Raw genomic sequence first — 16,877 nt, 5'->3', positions numbered from 1 at the left:
GTATTGCTCCGGAGGTTAGCGAACCGAGTGCTTGTGTACTAGGCTCGTGTAGGTGAAGGCCCCGCTGACGAAGGCCCCGCTGACGAAGGTATTGCCGGCGTTATAGGTGCTACTAAGGAAGTAGGTGTAGGAGTTGTAGAGTCGAACTCCCGTAAGAGGGTCCTAAAAGCCTCTTATGCTGCATCTGATAAATACATATTAGTAGAGAGTAGATCAAATATGTAGATAAATAAAAAGGTGGAAGAACTTGGATAGATAATACTTTGATTTAGATAGTATTTTAGTTTTAACGATGTTTTTAACCGAGACATAGATTTATATACTAGGCTGATTCCTAATATTAACTATATCTACCCTTCCGAGACATACTCCTAACACTCCTCTTCATCGAATATCTCCGAGACATTCTCTCCTAATTCATCCACTATATGCTCTTTATTCGGATCCCACTTAGCTGCACCTATTGGCTTTATACAAACGTCGAGTATCGGATCTTGGCCCGAGGCCTAATGCCTATATGCTCGCTCCCGTAGCTTCATATACACCGCTTCAAATGGAGACTTAGAGTCACCAGTAAACCGAAGATCCGGATTTATAGGGTCAAACGGTATCCCTATAAGCTCTTCTCCAATTTCAACCAGCTGCTGGTGACACCATGCAAATGTGGGCGGCGGAAGGTATTCATCAGGATCCCATTCTTGTGTATCATCTTAAAGCCTTTTTAAGAGCTGTGATTGGTCAGATACTGGGTCTTGGTCAATCTCACACTTGAAGTCCTTCGCATCCCCTTTCGGTAAGTAAAAGTTCATTGCTGGCTTTCCTAGGACTAGATGTCCTTAGCGAGCATGGAGTTGGATAGGGTGGGTATTCCAATTCTAGGTGTATGATTTAACTCGCTTCCGTACAGTTTCCATATAGACTGCAAGAAGAGATACTTGATCAGGAATACTATCTTTTGCAAAGCTGTTTTCGTGTGCTAGGCGGCGAAAAAAGCGCTTCTTTAAATTAGTATAGAATCATTAAATATTAAGTTATAGTAAATATGAAGTTATAGTGCTCCACTTACATAGAAGAGCCCAGTGGTTGCCCTTGATAACATCCCCCACCATGCCTCAATACGCTAGTTATCAACACTTCTTCTATAAATCTAGCAGTCTTTAGGTTTAACAGAGGGATCAGCTTGGCGACGAAGCTCATAGTGACTATCAGCTAAAAGCACAGTCTCTACACCTCGGTCAGATCGGAATTTCCTAGTTATATCATTAATAATATTGTATAATAAACTCTATTGGTATCTAACCTTGGTTGAAACCCTCTTTCTTAGAAAGCATCAGTAGCTTGGCGTAAAACGCTAACCGCAGTGCGAGCGGTTATACCAACGTATATCCAGACGATATAACGAGAGTATCCGTCAATTGTAGCATAGATCTCAATACCGAAGGGTTCGAGCTTCATATATCCGTCAATATACCATACATCGTTTGGTCCTAGAGATATGTAGTTTATCCGTTCGCGCCGTGAACCTAGAAGCCGGCTTTGTACATCTTCAGGCCGAAGGAGACGCTACGCAAGCTCAATTTGGGCCCTAAAGTAGGTTAGTATAGTATAGAGAATTAGAATAGAGCACTTACTCTATATAAAATAGCCCCATAGAACGAAGATGGCGATATAGAGTACGGTAGCCAAAGTCCTCAACCTCACCAATGATATTCTCACAGATAAGAATAGCTTGGAGATCGTCAAATTGTTGCTGTCGCTGATCAGGGGAGAGCCGAAGCTTAATATTAAGATCAGCTCGAATCCTTCTGATAGTCCTCTCCGATAAAGGTCTGCCATCTGCAGCGAGAATTTGAAGAATTTCGCTTGTGTTATACTGAGATATAAGTGCTTCAACCTGATCTTGAATCTCTACCCTAGGGGTAAGAGTAAGATCATGGCGTATAGGCGGTTTCCAGCAACCAAGAGATCTCTTCAGGGTACTACGACTAATTACGATATTGTATCGTTCTTCGAGGATAGTGCGGATGTCTGTATGTGTGGTCTTCTGGCTGATGAGATCGAGTATCTCTTCTTTGTATGGCTCCAGATCAATACGCGGGCGCGGCATAATTCATATATAGAGTAGGTAGTGTATAGGGAATAAACATTTGTGGGATGACAGCTTGCAAAATGGGAAGTTTTAATATAGGCTAGTATTCGATCGGGACGAGTTATTCCGCGCCGGAGAGAGAGCCGGTAAACCATCTCAAGAATGGAGATGCATGGATTTGTATGGGAGACAAAAGCTTCATTTTCATGCTGGAGAGAGAGAGTAAACCATGCCAAGAATGGAGATGCATGGATTTGTATGGGAGACAAAAGCTTCATTTTCATGCTGGAGAGAGAGAGTAAACCATGCCAAAAATGGGAGATGTATGCATTTGTATGGGAGAAAAAGGCTTCATTTTCATGCTGGAGAGGGTAAACCATGCCAAAAATGGGAGATGCATGGATTTGTATGGGAGCAAAAGGCTTCATGTTTATATGAATGTTTACAATACATTGTATAGAGCGGTGTAAAAGGCGGTACTCATTAAGGCATCCAGGCATCAAGATCCCCTAGTAAAATGAGTTTTGAACCCTGGCCGTTATACCGCTGCGTAAACCGCCAGTGCGCCATAGTGTAGTTCACCAGCACAACATTTCGTAAAACTAGTATATGTTTATTCTTTTACTATAGTTCCAGAGGATGCATATCTCACCACTAGGCATAGGAAGCTTGAATACGCTAATGATATAGTCCGTAAGAAGGCCCATCTCCCAGCGAAAGCGAATTGTCGGGCTCGCTCCTTAAACTCATCGAGCTCGTAATACGCCCTCAAAGTTCCGCCAAACCCCACTATCTGCCCTCTATCCCAGTCTCCGGGACACGTCTGATAGAAAAGCCGTGTTATAGCTTTAACTCGCCCGTGTGCAATGCTATCTGTCATCTCGTCAAGAACATCTTGCCCACTGATGCTGACAGTGTCATTGAGCGCCTGTTCCTCGTAGCGCCAGGTTGGGCGAGTTGTATTTCGGTAAGGCCTTTGGGGTATTTTGATCTTCATCTTTTAAGGTCCGCCGAGGAGAAAGTGAATTACAGTGCTTCGGCGGAACAGGAGGGGGCCCATGTGGCAAATTTCCATAGACAATCTCGAGACGCTCTGTGTCCTCGGAGAAACATGGCGTGATGGTGGTGATTGTTTGTGCCGATGTCTAACATCTTTGATTTGGTCTCAAATCCCCAAAGGGTGGTGGTATATCGGCCTTTGTGGTCATGTAACTGTCGCACGACAGATCGTCGGGCGGTTGTCGACAACGGCTCGACCGACCCGTAGGGGTTTCCGTGCAAGTATGGGCCGTACTTGTCGACAAGCTCGGCAGGTTCCACAGCAGTCAACTATGTCTGTTCCATTCCAAGTCCCCTAAACAAATAGTTGAACGCATAGAAGTCTCAAATAAACCAACCATCATTTTTGGGGTCGGCGGTGGAGAGGGTAGGGTGCATGGCCCCGAGGATGATAGTGTTCTCGTAGACGACGGGCACCGTTGAGGATACAATATAGAAGGCAACTCATCCGGCTGACGGGCGTGGCCTCCCCGTACAAGGGGTTGGTGCGATTCTATGGAGGTAGCCATGATGACCGAGGATGAGAAATGATGGGTTGGAGGCGAAGAGAGAATAGAATGGACTAGGGTCTGATGGATTGAGTGGTTGTGCATCGTCTAGAGCTGACATTGTCACGGTGTCGAGTACAGCAAACAAGATGTTATTCACGCTATAGCGGATTAGGGCCTCGTTCTGCACACATCGACGAGCGGATCTGTCGATGATCTCAAGCATTTGATCTAGTAGTGGTCAGTACCCAGTCGCGGAGAGGGGGAAAATAACTCACAAGCACACTGTGGAAGCTCAATGTGTGGAAGGGGCTCTTCCCAGGAAGTACCACTGAGAGGTACTTGCCGCTCAAGCTGAAAGTACTTCTCAACATCCAGAAAGGTCATTTGGCCGATTGGGAGAGTGTCAACGGATTCCTTTGTGTGGGGCAGCTGATACAGGGCTTCCACTGCAGCTTGAACATACTCGCACTGCTCGCATGTCTCCTCCTTGTCGCCTTCTTTGTTGTACTGCATGAGGACTTCGATCAGGTCCACTAGTTGTTTTTTCGTCTGTTTCTTGAGGATCTCTTTGACGTCAGTGATCGAGTGGTGGGTAGAACTTTCGGAGGATTGCTTCGGTGATTCATCTGTCTGCATTTCTTTCCGATTTGCCGGATGATTTGGATAATGTGAAGAGAGTAACGCGAAGTAAGAAAATGGTTGACGATTCGGGGTGGATGAAAGACGCGAGTCAGATCTGAGACCTCGAGACAACTAATCTTTCAAGGTTAGGAAAGTACCTCCCTACCCAGGTAGCTGCCTAATCAGGATCGGACAACATTCCAAGGTTCCAAGGTCCATGGCAGGCGATGAGGCTTTCTTTGGAACCGGACCGGGCGTGGCCTCCCTGTACAAGGGTAAGATGCTGTGGAGGTGGCCATGATGACAGAGTGTAAGAAATGGTGGGTGGGATAGGAAAGAGAAGAATAGAATGCACTAGGGTTCGATAGACGTGAATATTCGAATGTTCAGTGTTTCTATGGATACGACTGATAAGAAGGTACGATCTGATAGACCTTCTATATAATTGATTGGACCTGATGTGATGAGGAAAGAAGAAGGAATCCACCGGAATCTGACACAAAAATGGATGTTTAATGACTTTTAGATCACTTTTAGATCACTTTCAGATCACTTTCAGATCACTCTCAGATCACTCTCAGATCACTTTTAGATACGATTTCAGATCACTTTCAGATCACTTTTAGATACGATTTCAGTTATCCGGTTAGAAGACTTCCATGGATTGATTGTTGATTATTCCTCTATACTTCAGAGCGCCAAGCCTACCTAATTAGGCTTAGTATGTATATATCGACTTTCTTTAGGGATAGGATATCTATGATAGCTACAGTGCAGGTGCAATACCATACAGACCTAAGTACGTCGCCACAGGATACCCCGAGCAACACAAGCGTGGTCGCTATATTGCAACCTGGTTCACGTTCCGCAATTTCGGCAACATCATTGGTGGTGCTGTCTCTTTGGGCATAAACCACAGCGTCAATCAGCGCGGCCAGGTCGGGTACCAAACTTATCTTGCCTTTATTGCCATCCAGTGTCTTGGACTTGTCATTGGCCCTCTATTGTCAAATCCAGAGAAAGTGCAAAGGGACGACGGAACGCGCATTGAGGCCCCCCCGCGGCATCCACTGGCGTGAAGAGCTCCGCACGATGTGGCGGCTGGCAAGGAGTAGGTCGATCTTGCTTCTTGTCCCGCTGTTCTGGTACTTCGGGTGGATCCAGGCATACCCTGGTACATATCTTGCGACCTATTTGACCGTTCGTGCGCGTGCACTCGGAAGCTTTATGTCTGCGGTTGTTGGAACGCTGGCAACTTGGATGGGTGGGACGTTAGTAGATCTGCCTTGGTTGAAAGATCGGAAGCATAGAGCAATTATCACATTTATCGTGATCGCACTTCTGAACAGTGCGACCTGGATCTGGGCGGGTCATTATTCAAAACGAATACCGACACACCAACCCTGTTTTAGACTGGGGAGACCAGCGCTCCTTCGGTCGTGGCTTTGGCCTGTATCTCTTTGAGCGCAGTAGTCTGGGCTTAGTCGAGAATTATATCTACTGGTGTATAGGGAATTTGTCAGACTCACCAGGCGATCAAATTCGATACAGTTCATTGCTTCGGGGGATTGAAACCGCCGCAGTTGCGGTTGGATTTGGCGTTCAAGCTGTGCCGACAGCTTTGATCGCGACAGCGAGCATCAATCTTAGTCTGTGGTTCATCGCCTTGCCTTTCAGTTACTATGCCACCCTCCAGGTCGTTCGAAAATTTGAATTGTTGGAGAAAGGAAGGCATGATCGGGATGGAAGTGACATAGTGGCTGAACAGGACGTGACTGGACGATGAACGCTATCGTCATAAGGCTGGTCTGTGTGATTTTTACCTTTTTATCAATATATAACCGTATCCGAATCTCGCAGATCCTATCACATATATGTATATTCTAAAATGTTCTTAAGGTATCGTCAATGCACTGGCTTTAGCGATCTACGACCGCACCATACGAGTGCTAACAGTATGTACCGTATGAAGATTTAAAAAGACATGGGTGAACGAACCCCGTGGACATTGGTTACGCCTATGTATGACAATGCATAATACATCACTGCACTTGAGTCTGAGCTTTATGACGGGCTATCTGGAGGCGATCTTATAGAGTCCAGTCTGCGATAATGCTGATCTACCTGCTTCTCTATACACCGAGGTCTGTTCAAGGGATATAGTTCGGCTACTTGGGCTTTGGGTTTGATTCCACCAAAAGCCCGACGTTATTCTACCGAGGCTCAAGACGCCGTAGATCGAGGATGCCAAGATCCCAAGTCGGCTATATGCCGATGGCCGCGATGGTATATATTCGACCGTGGAGATTCTGCAAATATTGAATAAAACCGCGACCATGTACCGATCACAAATTCAACGCGCTCTACGGTCGCAATGGCCTGCACTTCGGCAACTTCAATGTCGGACGGGGTTGTCCCCTCGAGCTCGTGCGGCATTCTCCACCTCAGGGCGGCGCGACATTATGGGGATGACTGGCTTTACCGACGAGCAGCTCACAGTTCGTGAAGCTATCTCGCACATTTGTTCCAGATTCCCAAATACGTATTGGCAGGAGCGTGATCAACAAGAAAAAGACCCGAAGGAATTCCATGCTGCGTTGGCGAAAGATGGATGGCTTGGCATTGCTTTGCCCGAATCCCTCGGGGGCGCCGGTCTAGGTACAGTTGCGCAGACGTTTTGTTTTGTTCTTACATAGACTACTAACCGCCTTTCAGGTATCTCTGAGGCCACGATGATGATGCAGACGATTACACAATCTGGCGCAGGTATGGCCGGTGCTCAGGCTATTCACGCCAACGTTTATGCCACACAGCCATTGGCCAAGTTTGGCACCAAGGAACAGCTAGAGACAACCATCCCAAATATTATAAACGGCACATGGCGCACATGCTTTGGTGTCACCGAGCCAAACACTGGTCTTGAAACACTCAAGCTCACGACCTTGGCTAGCAAAACCGATGATGGATATTCAGTCACTGGTCAGAAGATCTGGATCACATGCGCGCAAGTGGCATCGAAAATGATCCTCCTTGCCAGAACCACGCCTCTTGAAGAAGTCAAAAAGTCCAGCGAGGGTCTCTCCTTATTTTGTATTGACATCGACCGCGAAAACCCTGGCTTGGATCTGCGCAAGATCAAGAAGATGGGCGGACGCGCTGTGGACGCCAACGAGGTCTTCTTTGATCATTATAAGATTCCTGCAAACACGTTAATTGGCGAGGAGAACCAAGGCTTTAAGATTATCCTCCACGGCATGAACGCAGAGCGATGCCTTCTGGCTGGTGAGGCACTTGGTCTTGGCTATGCCGCCCTGGAAAAGGCCTCACAGTACGCTAAGGACAGAGTGGTCTTCGGCCGACCGATCGGTCAGAATCAGGGTGTGGCGCATCCGTTGGCTGATGCGTTCATGAAACTGGAGGCGGCGAAGCTGGCTACCTACCACGCAGCTCGTCTCTATGATACCAATGATGGGTCGGTGCCTTTCCACGAAATCGGTGTCGCATGCAACAGTGCCAAGTATTTGGCTGCGGAGGCTGCTTTCACGGCGTGTGAGCGGGCAATTCTGGCGCATGGTGGTATGGGATATGCGGTTGAGTACGATGTCGAACGGTATATGCGCGAATGTTTCGTACCTCGCATTGCGCCTGTGAGTCGGGAGATGATCTTGAATTATGTGAGCGAGAAGGTCCTTGATTTACCTAGAAGCTACTAAGTACTATCTGTACAATAAATGAGAATAGACTTACGCACACATCCTGCTGTCAAGTGTTGATTGAAACTGCGAAGATGGGGTGCCCAGAATCCAGTATTTCTCTTTGTTTGTTCTTAACCGACCTAGACGAGAATGTGTGGCAGTCCGGATAAGACTGTGCACAATATGGATGCATTCTACTATAGACAAATATAAACTGATGTTTGGAGTGTTCGGGGCCCCGGTAACGGGCTGACAACGAGGCGTCCCCAATTGGCGGGGAGGAGTCGACCTTCTCCGGTCTGATTGTCGGACCGGTGGACCCACTTCGCTGAGCTTCCGCCTTTTATTTCTTGTCCCCCTCTCTTCTCCAGACTTTCAATTGTGTTGCTCTTTTTGGTGATTCTTGGATACTCTCATCCATCTCATCATGCTTCCCCAGACTAGGGCCCGTGTGCCCGCCGCTCTCCGGAGCCTGTCCCGGTCCAACCCTGTGTAAGTTGCTTCAATTGCGTGGCGGCCATTGCTTCTCCAGTGACTAACTTCTATTTTCTCTCTAGTCGGACTCTCTCAACCACTCTGGCTCGCTTCCAGAATGATAAGGCCCTCAACAAGGTCTCCCGCCACATCACGCAGCCCAAGGCACAGGGTGCCTCCCAGGCAATGCTGTACGCCGTCGGTTTGAAGGAGGAGGACATGAACAAGGCCCAGGTCGGAATTTCGTCGGTGTGGTTCAACGGCAACCCTTGCAACATGCATTTGCTTGACCTGAACAACAAGGTTCGCCAGGGTGTCCAGGATCAGGACTTGATTGGCTTCCAGTTCAACACCGTCGGTGTCAGTGATGCAATCAGTATGGGTACCTCTGGTATGCGTTACTCTTTGCAAAGTCGTGACCTTATTGCCGATTCCGTCGAGACCGTAATGGGTGGACAGTGGTACGATGCCAACATCAGTATTCCCGGTTGTGACAAGAACATGCCCGGTGTTCTGATGGCTATGGGCCGTATCAACCGCCCCAGTCTGATGGTCTACGGTGGAACCATCAAGCCCGGTTGCGCTGCTACCCAGAACAATGCCGATATCGATATTGTGTCTGCTTTCCAGGCCTACGGTCAATTCCTTACCAAGGAGATCACCGAGCCCCAGCGCTTTGACGTCATCCGTCACGCCTGCCCCGGAGAGGGAGCTTGTGGTGGTATGTACACTGCCAACACCATGGCCTCCGCCATTGAGACCATGGGTATGACCCTTCCCGGTTCATCCTCCAACCCGGCCAACTCCCAGGCCAAGTACGTTGAGTGTCTCGCCGCTGGTGGTGCCATCAAAAGGCTGCTCGCCGAGGACATTCGCCCTCGCGATATTCTTACTCGTCAGGCCTTTGAGAATGCCATGGTTGTTGTCAACATCACTGGTGGCTCTACCAACGCCGTGCTGCACTTGATTGCCATCGCTGACTCAGTCGGCATCAAGCTCACCATTGATGACTTCCAGGCTGTGTCCGACCGGATTCCCTTCCTTGCTGACCTCAAGCCCTCCGGCAAGTACGTCATGGCCGATCTGCACGCCATCGGTGGTACCCCGGCACTCCTGAAGCTGCTCCTCAAGGAGGGTCTTATTGATGGCTCTGGTATGACCGTTACTGGTGAGACCATGGCTCAGAACCTGGAGAAGGTCCCGGACTTCCCTGAGGACCAGAAGATTATCCGCCCCTTCTCCAACCCTATCAAGGAGACTGGTCACATTCAGATCCTCCGTGGCTCGCTGGCCCCCCGGTGGCAGTGTCGGCAAGATCACTGGTAAGGAGGGAATGTGCTTTACCGGAAAGGCCCGCGTATTCGATAGTGAGGATGATTTCATTGCCGCTCTTGAGCGCGGTGAAATTAAGAAGGAGGAGAAGACCGTTGTTGTCATTCGCTACTGCGGTCCTAAAGGTGGCCCTGGAATGCCTGGTACGTACAATGAATCTACAAACTCGCTGACCATGATGCTAACATCATTATAGAAATGCTCAAGCCCTCCAGTGCCCTCATGGGTTACGGTCTCGGTCAATCCTGTGCTCTCATCACTGATGGTCGCTTCTCCGGCGGCTCTCACGGCTTCTTGATCGGTCACATTGTGCCCGAAGCTGCCGTTGGTGGTCCCATCGGCCTTGTCAATGACGGTGATATTATCACCATCGATGCCGACAAGCGCGTTCTTGATGTCGAGCTCTCCGATGCTGAGTTTGCCGACCGCAAGCAGAAGTGGGAAGCCCGCAAGGCTGCTGGTGACCTCCCTGAGACTGGTCTCACCATGCGTGGTACTCTGGGCAAATATGCCAGAACCGTCCAGGATGCCAGCCAGGGCTGTATCACTGATGCCCTAGAGTAAAGCTTTCGTTGGTTTCTTCTTTTTTTTGGGTCTCGGGCCATGTCTGAAATAGAAAAGCGATTCCCCGTTATGGAGCCTGTGTTATATATGATATCATTTTCAATAATACTTTCTTTCTTGTTCAATCGGATTGCCCTTGACGTTTCATTTACGGTTCGTGTTGGGTTCTACGTTCTCACTTCAAGCGTCGGCATCCATACTAGATGGCGTGGCAATATGCAGATCTCCCATCTGTGACCGAGTTGGTATTGGGGAAGTAATTGTTTATAATGCATGTATAGAAGAATCGAGGCTGTGATGAAAATGCCTTGTGAATCAAACCAACTTTCCTTCCAAGGTTGTCACCTGAGGTTCCAAGGTTGATTTCCTCTGCCACTTCTTGGCTATCCCTTTCCGTTTTAGTGCTGAGGCTTTGCCGCTTTTTGCTCACTGAGTACCTAGAACTGAGCATCACCTGATCATTACATAAGCTATATGACTCCCGAGGTCGCTCACTGAGCGTCACCTGAGCGCTCTGATTTGCTCACTGAGTAGCCTGGTCTTACTCACTGAGCTTGACCTGAGCACTCTGACTAGGTAGCTCACTGAGCACCACCTGATTATTACATAAGCTCAAGACTTGCTCACCGGAGCAAAGCACAGGGAGCAGCTAAGTCAGCAGCTCACCTCAATAAAATGCACCACGCTAGCCCCATCCAAATGCAGTCGTTCACCCGGCACTCTTGACCGTTGTCCCCTCAACGAAAGGCTGGTGTCATCAATTTGGCGGTCGATACTGGTTGTTGCGCCTCCACCTGGAAGGTAAATGCACAGTGGGGCCACATTATTGGCTTTACTATTCTGCGCCTATGCCACTATTCAACCTCGCCGAGCTCTACATTGTTGCGGAAAAATACCCAACCCTCCATTTTTGGTTCTACAATATCTAGGAATATCTCAGAAAACCCCAGTTGGATGGTTTGTAAATCCAGTTCAGTGTTTTATTCTGATTTTTTTTTGTTGATTTTTTAACGGACTATCGCTCTTGCTCCCTGCCGCTTGCTCCTAGGAATACGACTTCAGCTCTAGCGATGGACATCCGCAAAAATATTCTAGACCCATCGATCATGCCTACTATATGATCTAGCCGCCCATGACGAAATTTGCGGCCCCTCATTTGCCTAACATATTCTAACTAGCAATCAGAAAATACCTCATTCTAGCTAAAGTCTGATAGGACTTCCTAGGAGCTCTCAGACATTTCGTGCCACCACGATGTGATTGGTGAGATGATATAGATCCTAGGAGCTTAAGTGCTGGTACCCACTCGCGAGAGCCGTGAGTGCTAACGCTGAGAGTCAAAGTATATAAAAGAAACACTGATCCCTCCTAGAGTGAACATATCCAAGTTTCAAGCATTTTTACTCAAGGTCTCATGAAGTCTGCTCATAAGTTCAGCAGCCTTCAGTATCCTAGGTCTGTCTCTTCTCAGCCCCTCAGCAAGAGCAAAAGCCTAACTATTATGCAGATTATCTGATGCCACAAAGAAAACCGACAACCTGGTCGATATTCAAGATCTCCTATTCGATAAGAGTTGTAGGACCGTTTCCTGTATAATCCTAAGTTCTGAGTTTGTTATATATGGCCGAGGCCTAAATGGAAAGATGTAAGTGACTCTCGCAATTTTACCAGTGGGAGCGCGAGAATTTGCAGGGGGCCTGTGGCTAATGTGACTATATATTATCCGTCATGCCACGATAATCGAGAGCCTCGCGTACCAGTTTTCAGTCTGTGTCATTCCACTCTGACTTATAGGCATCATTTTGCCCCCTAGCCCTAGCTTGTCCGACCATGCTTCTTCCTATCGTAGGACTTAAAAGCCTTCAATCGAGTCATGGTAATCGAGAAAATCAGAAGAGCTTATCTATTGAAGCGAAGACGTGGCATCCCGGTTTTTTGACCTATTCAGACTTGACGAGACAACCAAAAGGCCGTATTCTATTCGCTGCCCCTCAGTGTTCCGGCTTCATATTGCAGACCTAGATAAAAGTCTCTAGAACTGACAAGACACCCGCTAGTTATATTGTTATATTTTCTATGTTTGCCAGGTCGATGCTGTTGGATTACACTGTTCTGATTTGAGGTTTGTGCAAATTAGGACCTAAGTTGCATCGTCGAAATTAATTATGCACTAACTTAGAAGGAGAGAGAGAGATGAATCATCTATGAAATAGTACCTAGGTACCTAGGTAGGGTATTTATACCCTGTAGATGTAGCAAAAAAACAAGAATACTAAGAATACTAGTCGGCCGGCAGTATTTTCAGTAATTTTTCCAGTTGGTCTTCTCAAAGTGTTTTTTTACCTACTCAGCCTAATCAGGAATTTTCTGCAACTCTATTTCTATATTTAAAGGATAACATTGAACCTTGCATCCTATTCTTCTTCTTAATTCATTCCAAGTTTCAGTCTCACTTCTTTGAATCTCATTATATTCGATTTATCTTCTTCAAACTTACCCACCATGTCCCTCCAAGCCATTCCCGAACATCATCCAGATCTCCCATCCGGTCCTGGTGTTTTCACACTAGAACAGATACGATGCCTTGAAGAGGCTGCAATCCTCCTTCCTGAGCCTCAGCCGAATGCATCCACAAACGCCAGTGGTAAAAGAAAAGTTTCCGCTGCATTCAGTGCACCAAGACCTGTGTCAAGCTCATCCACCTCGTCGTCGTCGTCTTCTGCGTCTGTTGCCACCCATGGTTTCCAGCCCAATGTCATCCGAACCTTCGACATCCCAATGGCAGAAGAAAGTGTCGAGGTGCTTGAGTATATTGGGTTCGTACCGGATGTTGCCAGACTGATCTATGACCGATATTGCGGCCGCCCAAGCCCAAGCCAAAATCCTGATGACCTAATGGCATATGTCACTGCACATCTCGCCTCTCTTAGCCGACGACAATACGATAACATGAGCCATCAGGAGACGCTCGCTGATGTTGGTCTTACTCGCCAAATTCAAGAAGCAATCACGGACCCAAGATTCTCACACATCTTCGGTACCCAGACCCTCACTTACTGGGCACAAGATACCGTTGAAACCAACTATGCCGCTCTTCTTCGTCAACAGCAACTGCTGCAAAGTCATGCAAACAAGCGCATAGCTCATAAAAAGAAACATAAGCGGCCCAGGCATGAGCCGAGCCGAGAAGACCAAGACCCATCTGAGCAGCAACCCGTGACCGCAACGATCAACATGACACCCCAAGATTTCCAGTTCCCAGACACATATGTGATCGTTCAGCCTGATGCCAATATCCTCGCCGATCACATTTCTTTATACAAGGGCAAGGCATATGATGAATTACGGCCAGCGGGTGATATCATTGAGAGTGATGGAACAGCCAACCTAAGACCACTCAGCACATACCCCGGCGGAGACTTCAATTTCGATTTTAATGCGCAATACTGGACCCCCGAAATTGAAACGGCTGAAGAGTACCGCAAATTTGCAGAAAGGAGAAGCCCTACAGCCGATACCTGCATTATTCACATTCAGGTTCCGCGACCATTCATCAACAGCCTCCGAATGGAGAATCTATGGTATTCCCCCAACTGGAAAGAGTACATCTGGACCTGCAGGAGACAGGCTACCCCTCACCCGAAATTCGACCACCTCTGGCGACCTGGGCAAGCTGATATTGTCAGGGGCCCCATCTGTTCTACCCTCAGCACACAACTAGTCCGCATCCGCAGAGAAAACATCCAAAGTCATATCACTGAGGACAACGTGATGCAATTGCTGTCTGGGAGGAAGGCCACTCAGTGGGTATTCGTTCAACGCGATGTGATTGATCGGTTAGCAGAACACATTCGAGGGAAGATGCATTTCATCATTTTCGAAGCCGCAGCTCGTTTCTCATGACAACGGTCTAGGGCCCACTTGCCGCTTTGATTGCAGCCGTTTTTCTCTGTTGACATGTTTCTATCTCGCAAAATATCACCCTCTATGGTGAAAATTTGCAACTTTTGCATGGCTACCCCCTAAATTTCCGTTGTTTGCGATGTCTGTCTGCCTATCTCACTAGTCAAGCCACCTTGCTCCTTACTAGCTGCTCTACAGACGGATATTCCCCCTATCATTCCATCAGCTGTGTTCTAGTTTATTTCTTATTTGCAACTTTGCTTGGGAAAATCTAAACCCGTCATTATTCAAGATATATAAGTTAATATAGGTTATAGACAATAGGAAGTGCCGAAGGTGTCAAACTATATTGGGGCCACCTCAGGCTGTAGAGTACATTATATGAGAATGCTCAGTAACTAACCCGGTAAACCTTTAATTGACTAGATGTTTAAGACAAGTGCTAGTTTGACATATGACTTTCCAAGTTTAAACTATTCCCATTCTGCTTTGCAGGTATGCTCTTTTATCGCTTATCCTAAGCTGGCAGATTTTGTCTCGTACTTTGGATAGTGTCTCGCTGGAATAAGAAGGCTAGAAAATCCTCAGCGATAATAGTGAAAGTCTTATTAACCCTTAAGGGCCAGTTCTCATTAAAGCACTAACCTAAATTAGGCTTATCATGCTTCCTTAAAGTATCTTTATATAGCTAAATTACATTCTAGGAAAAATGGTACGTATAGCTATCTATGTGAATTTTCGGAGTGGGAAGGTAAAGAAAGCATTGACAATCACAATCACAATCAATTATATATGCCAGGCAAGGAATCATAGGTATCAATATACATATAAAAGAATGAAAAAAGAACCATTCGCGCTTAAAAGGAAAATAATCGAACGCCAACAAACTTCCCCGGATATAACAAGACCCTACCAAGGCCCGCCCCGACTGAAACACTTCCCACAATCCAAATCTCCGAAACTTCGGCACTTGATCAGAACCGATGTCCCGGAATGCTCCCTGGTGCCTCCCAGATCATGGGATGGCCTTCCAACTCCGTGGCCACCACACTTGCAGGGGGTCGTTGAGGAGGCTCATTCCAGCTCCAGTGGCCCTGCTGCACTGACGTGGGCACAGAGCCAGGGGTAACTTCCGCCCCAGGGGAAAAGGTGCGCATATTCGGATCTGGACTGGAAATGGCGCTGGTATCGATATGGCCCGTGGTGTGTGTTGGGGCAGTACTTTCCGCCTCACTTTTCCCGTTACCGTATGGCCCGCCGTGGTTGAACATTGCCCAGCGCGCGGTTCGTTCCGTGCGCCCATCTTCTGATGACATCCACTGCGAGTACACGCGGTTGCGGCCGAGGACGAAGAACAGTGCCACCAATATGGCCACAAAAACGACAGCTGCAACGGCGATACCTGCAATAGCTCCTGTGCTAAGCCCATGCTTCCCCCCAGAAGAGTCACCATCACCGCTTCCGTCGCCGCCGGAACCGCTACCTCCACCTTCGGCGGGCATGGGCTGGCCTGGGAGTAGCATATAAGGGTATTTCAGAGCTCTTGCGTATTGTGTTTCCCATGTCTGGGTTTTGTTCTGCGGATTCAAAAGGTCAGCCTGAACGGGTGCACCAGGGAAACTGAGAGTCATACCGGGTTGATTACTCCGACCATTCCATTCTTAATGCATGAATCTAGTGCCGTGCAATAGAAGAATGAGGGCTACATCAAAGCATTGTTAGCCTCAGTCCAAGGTCGTGGGTATTCTTGTTGACTATATACATACATTTGTATCGTTCACTCGCAAGGTCCAAGTCGGAGGCTACGTCGCATATATTAGCGACGCTGCTTTGAAGAACATTTTGCAATTTGTTTTATTATACTCACTGGTCCGACAAGTTGTCCATTGTGCTCGTTGAAAGTCTCGAAGGCTCCCGAATAATAACCGTCTCCACTCGCTGGTACACAAGGAGCGAGGTAATCTGCTTTTACGACAGAATGATTTGTTGGGTAAAATTCAAAAACGACGATGTCGCCCACTTTGGCTGTTATATCGGTTGGAACAAATTGATGTGGATCTGACTTGGGTCCCACCTGGATTGTATGAGTCGAGATACCGGTCGAGGAGGAAGTTGTTGAAGTTGCGGTCGATGATCCTGCAGCCACTGTCATGGTCGCCAAAGCTAGCCATGCCAGTGGCCAGGCCAGCTGCCTCACAAACATTGTACAGGGGAGTGTTGACGAGCAACACAATATGCACACCGCAATCTAGTGAGTTGGATTTCCACAGCAGAAGAAAATGGGGACGAGGGGGAGAAAAGAAGACTAGGCTCGAAGACAAAGAAATTCAAAATCAAAGCCAGCTCTCCGACAGGGATTATTAGTATTGGGGATACCTTTGGGCTGAACTCCACCGCCGATCTTTGATGGCTTCTTTTGATAGGGAGGGTGTGGCCCAAAGTAGTTAGTGAATTGGTATGTATATCAAGTTCCAAGTTTTCAAATGCAATTACTTATTTGCCTAGCGCATCATGCAGTGGGTATTTCCAGTTTTAAAGGAGCAGCTGGCAGCCTTTTCCTAAAATCTCCCCTGGTAACTCCTTCCGAACAGCACTACGTCGGCACATTCACTGCTCTCTTCATTTCGGATATAATGGACATTGACTACG

At 47.6% G+C, this 16,877-nt stretch overlaps 8 protein-coding genes across 8 annotated transcripts; 5 read left to right on the top strand and 3 right to left on the bottom strand.

Moving 5' to 3' along the window:
* Positions 1-1,563: 1,563 nt before the first annotated feature.
* Positions 1,564-2,107, bottom strand: N7489_009905 (Clr5 domain-containing protein; the record flags this gene model as incomplete). The annotated part of the gene is made up of 2 exons (XM_056715654.1): positions 1,564-1,585; positions 1,632-2,107. 2 exons carry the CDS (start codon positions 2,105-2,107, stop codon positions 1,564-1,566), a joined length of 498 nt encoding a protein of 165 aa, XP_056563276.1.
* A 1,485-nt stretch (positions 2,108-3,592) lies between these two features.
* N7489_009904 (uncharacterized protein) lies at positions 3,593-4,275 on the bottom strand (the record flags this gene model as incomplete). Its single annotated transcript, XM_056715653.1, has 2 exons — positions 3,593-3,867; positions 3,915-4,275. 2 exons carry the CDS (start codon positions 4,273-4,275, stop codon positions 3,593-3,595), a joined length of 636 nt encoding a protein of 211 aa, XP_056563275.1.
* Positions 4,276-5,019: 744 nt separating this feature from the next.
* Positions 5,020-5,339, top strand: N7489_009903 (uncharacterized protein; the record flags this gene model as incomplete). Its single annotated transcript, XM_056715652.1, is given in 2 exon segments — positions 5,020-5,059; positions 5,074-5,339. 2 exon segments carry the CDS (start codon positions 5,020-5,022, stop codon positions 5,337-5,339), a joined length of 306 nt encoding a protein of 101 aa, XP_056563274.1.
* A 13-nt stretch (positions 5,340-5,352) lies between these two features.
* Positions 5,353-6,046, top strand: N7489_009902 (Major facilitator superfamily domain general substrate transporter; the record flags this gene model as incomplete). The annotated part of the gene is made up of 2 exons (XM_056715651.1): positions 5,353-5,608; positions 5,673-6,046. 2 exons carry the CDS (start codon positions 5,353-5,355, stop codon positions 6,044-6,046), a joined length of 630 nt encoding a protein of 209 aa, XP_056563273.1.
* Positions 6,047-6,596: 550 nt separating this feature from the next.
* N7489_009901 (acyl-CoA dehydrogenase family protein) lies at positions 6,597-7,973 on the top strand (the record flags this gene model as incomplete). Its single annotated transcript, XM_056715650.1, has 2 exons — positions 6,597-6,918; positions 6,976-7,973. The coding sequence occupies 2 exons, from the start codon at positions 6,597-6,599 to the stop codon at positions 7,971-7,973; spliced, it is 1,320 nt and encodes a 439-aa protein (XP_056563272.1).
* A 409-nt stretch (positions 7,974-8,382) lies between these two features.
* On the top strand, positions 8,383-10,325 carry ilv3 (dihydroxy-acid dehydratase ILV3; the record flags this gene model as incomplete). Its single annotated transcript, XM_056715649.1, has 4 exons — positions 8,383-8,447; positions 8,513-9,751; positions 9,798-9,904; positions 9,958-10,325. 4 exons carry the CDS (start codon positions 8,383-8,385, stop codon positions 10,323-10,325), a joined length of 1,779 nt encoding a protein of 592 aa, XP_056563271.1.
* Positions 10,326-12,827: 2,502 nt separating this feature from the next.
* Positions 12,828-14,228, top strand: N7489_009899 (uncharacterized protein; the record flags this gene model as incomplete). Its single annotated transcript, XM_056715648.1, has 1 exon — positions 12,828-14,228. The coding sequence occupies one exon, from the start codon at positions 12,828-12,830 to the stop codon at positions 14,226-14,228; it is 1,401 nt and encodes a 466-aa protein (XP_056563270.1).
* Positions 14,229-15,202: 974 nt separating this feature from the next.
* Positions 15,203-16,380, bottom strand: N7489_009898 (cupredoxin domain-containing protein; the record flags this gene model as incomplete). Its single annotated transcript, XM_056715647.1, has 4 exons — positions 15,203-15,805; positions 15,862-15,930; positions 15,995-16,030; positions 16,096-16,380. The coding sequence occupies 4 exons, from the start codon at positions 16,378-16,380 to the stop codon at positions 15,203-15,205; spliced, it is 993 nt and encodes a 330-aa protein (XP_056563269.1).
* Between the last annotated feature and the right edge of the window lie 497 nt (positions 16,381-16,877).

Source organism: Penicillium chrysogenum, assembly GCF_028827035.1.
Source record: "Penicillium chrysogenum strain IBT 35668 chromosome Unknown utg000005l_segment0_segment0, whole genome shotgun sequence".
In the NCBI taxonomy this organism is placed as follows: domain Eukaryota; kingdom Fungi; phylum Ascomycota; class Eurotiomycetes; order Eurotiales; family Aspergillaceae; genus Penicillium; species Penicillium chrysogenum.
The sequence above is the reverse complement of the archived record's forward strand: the minus strand, read 5'-3'. Positions and strand labels throughout refer to the sequence as shown.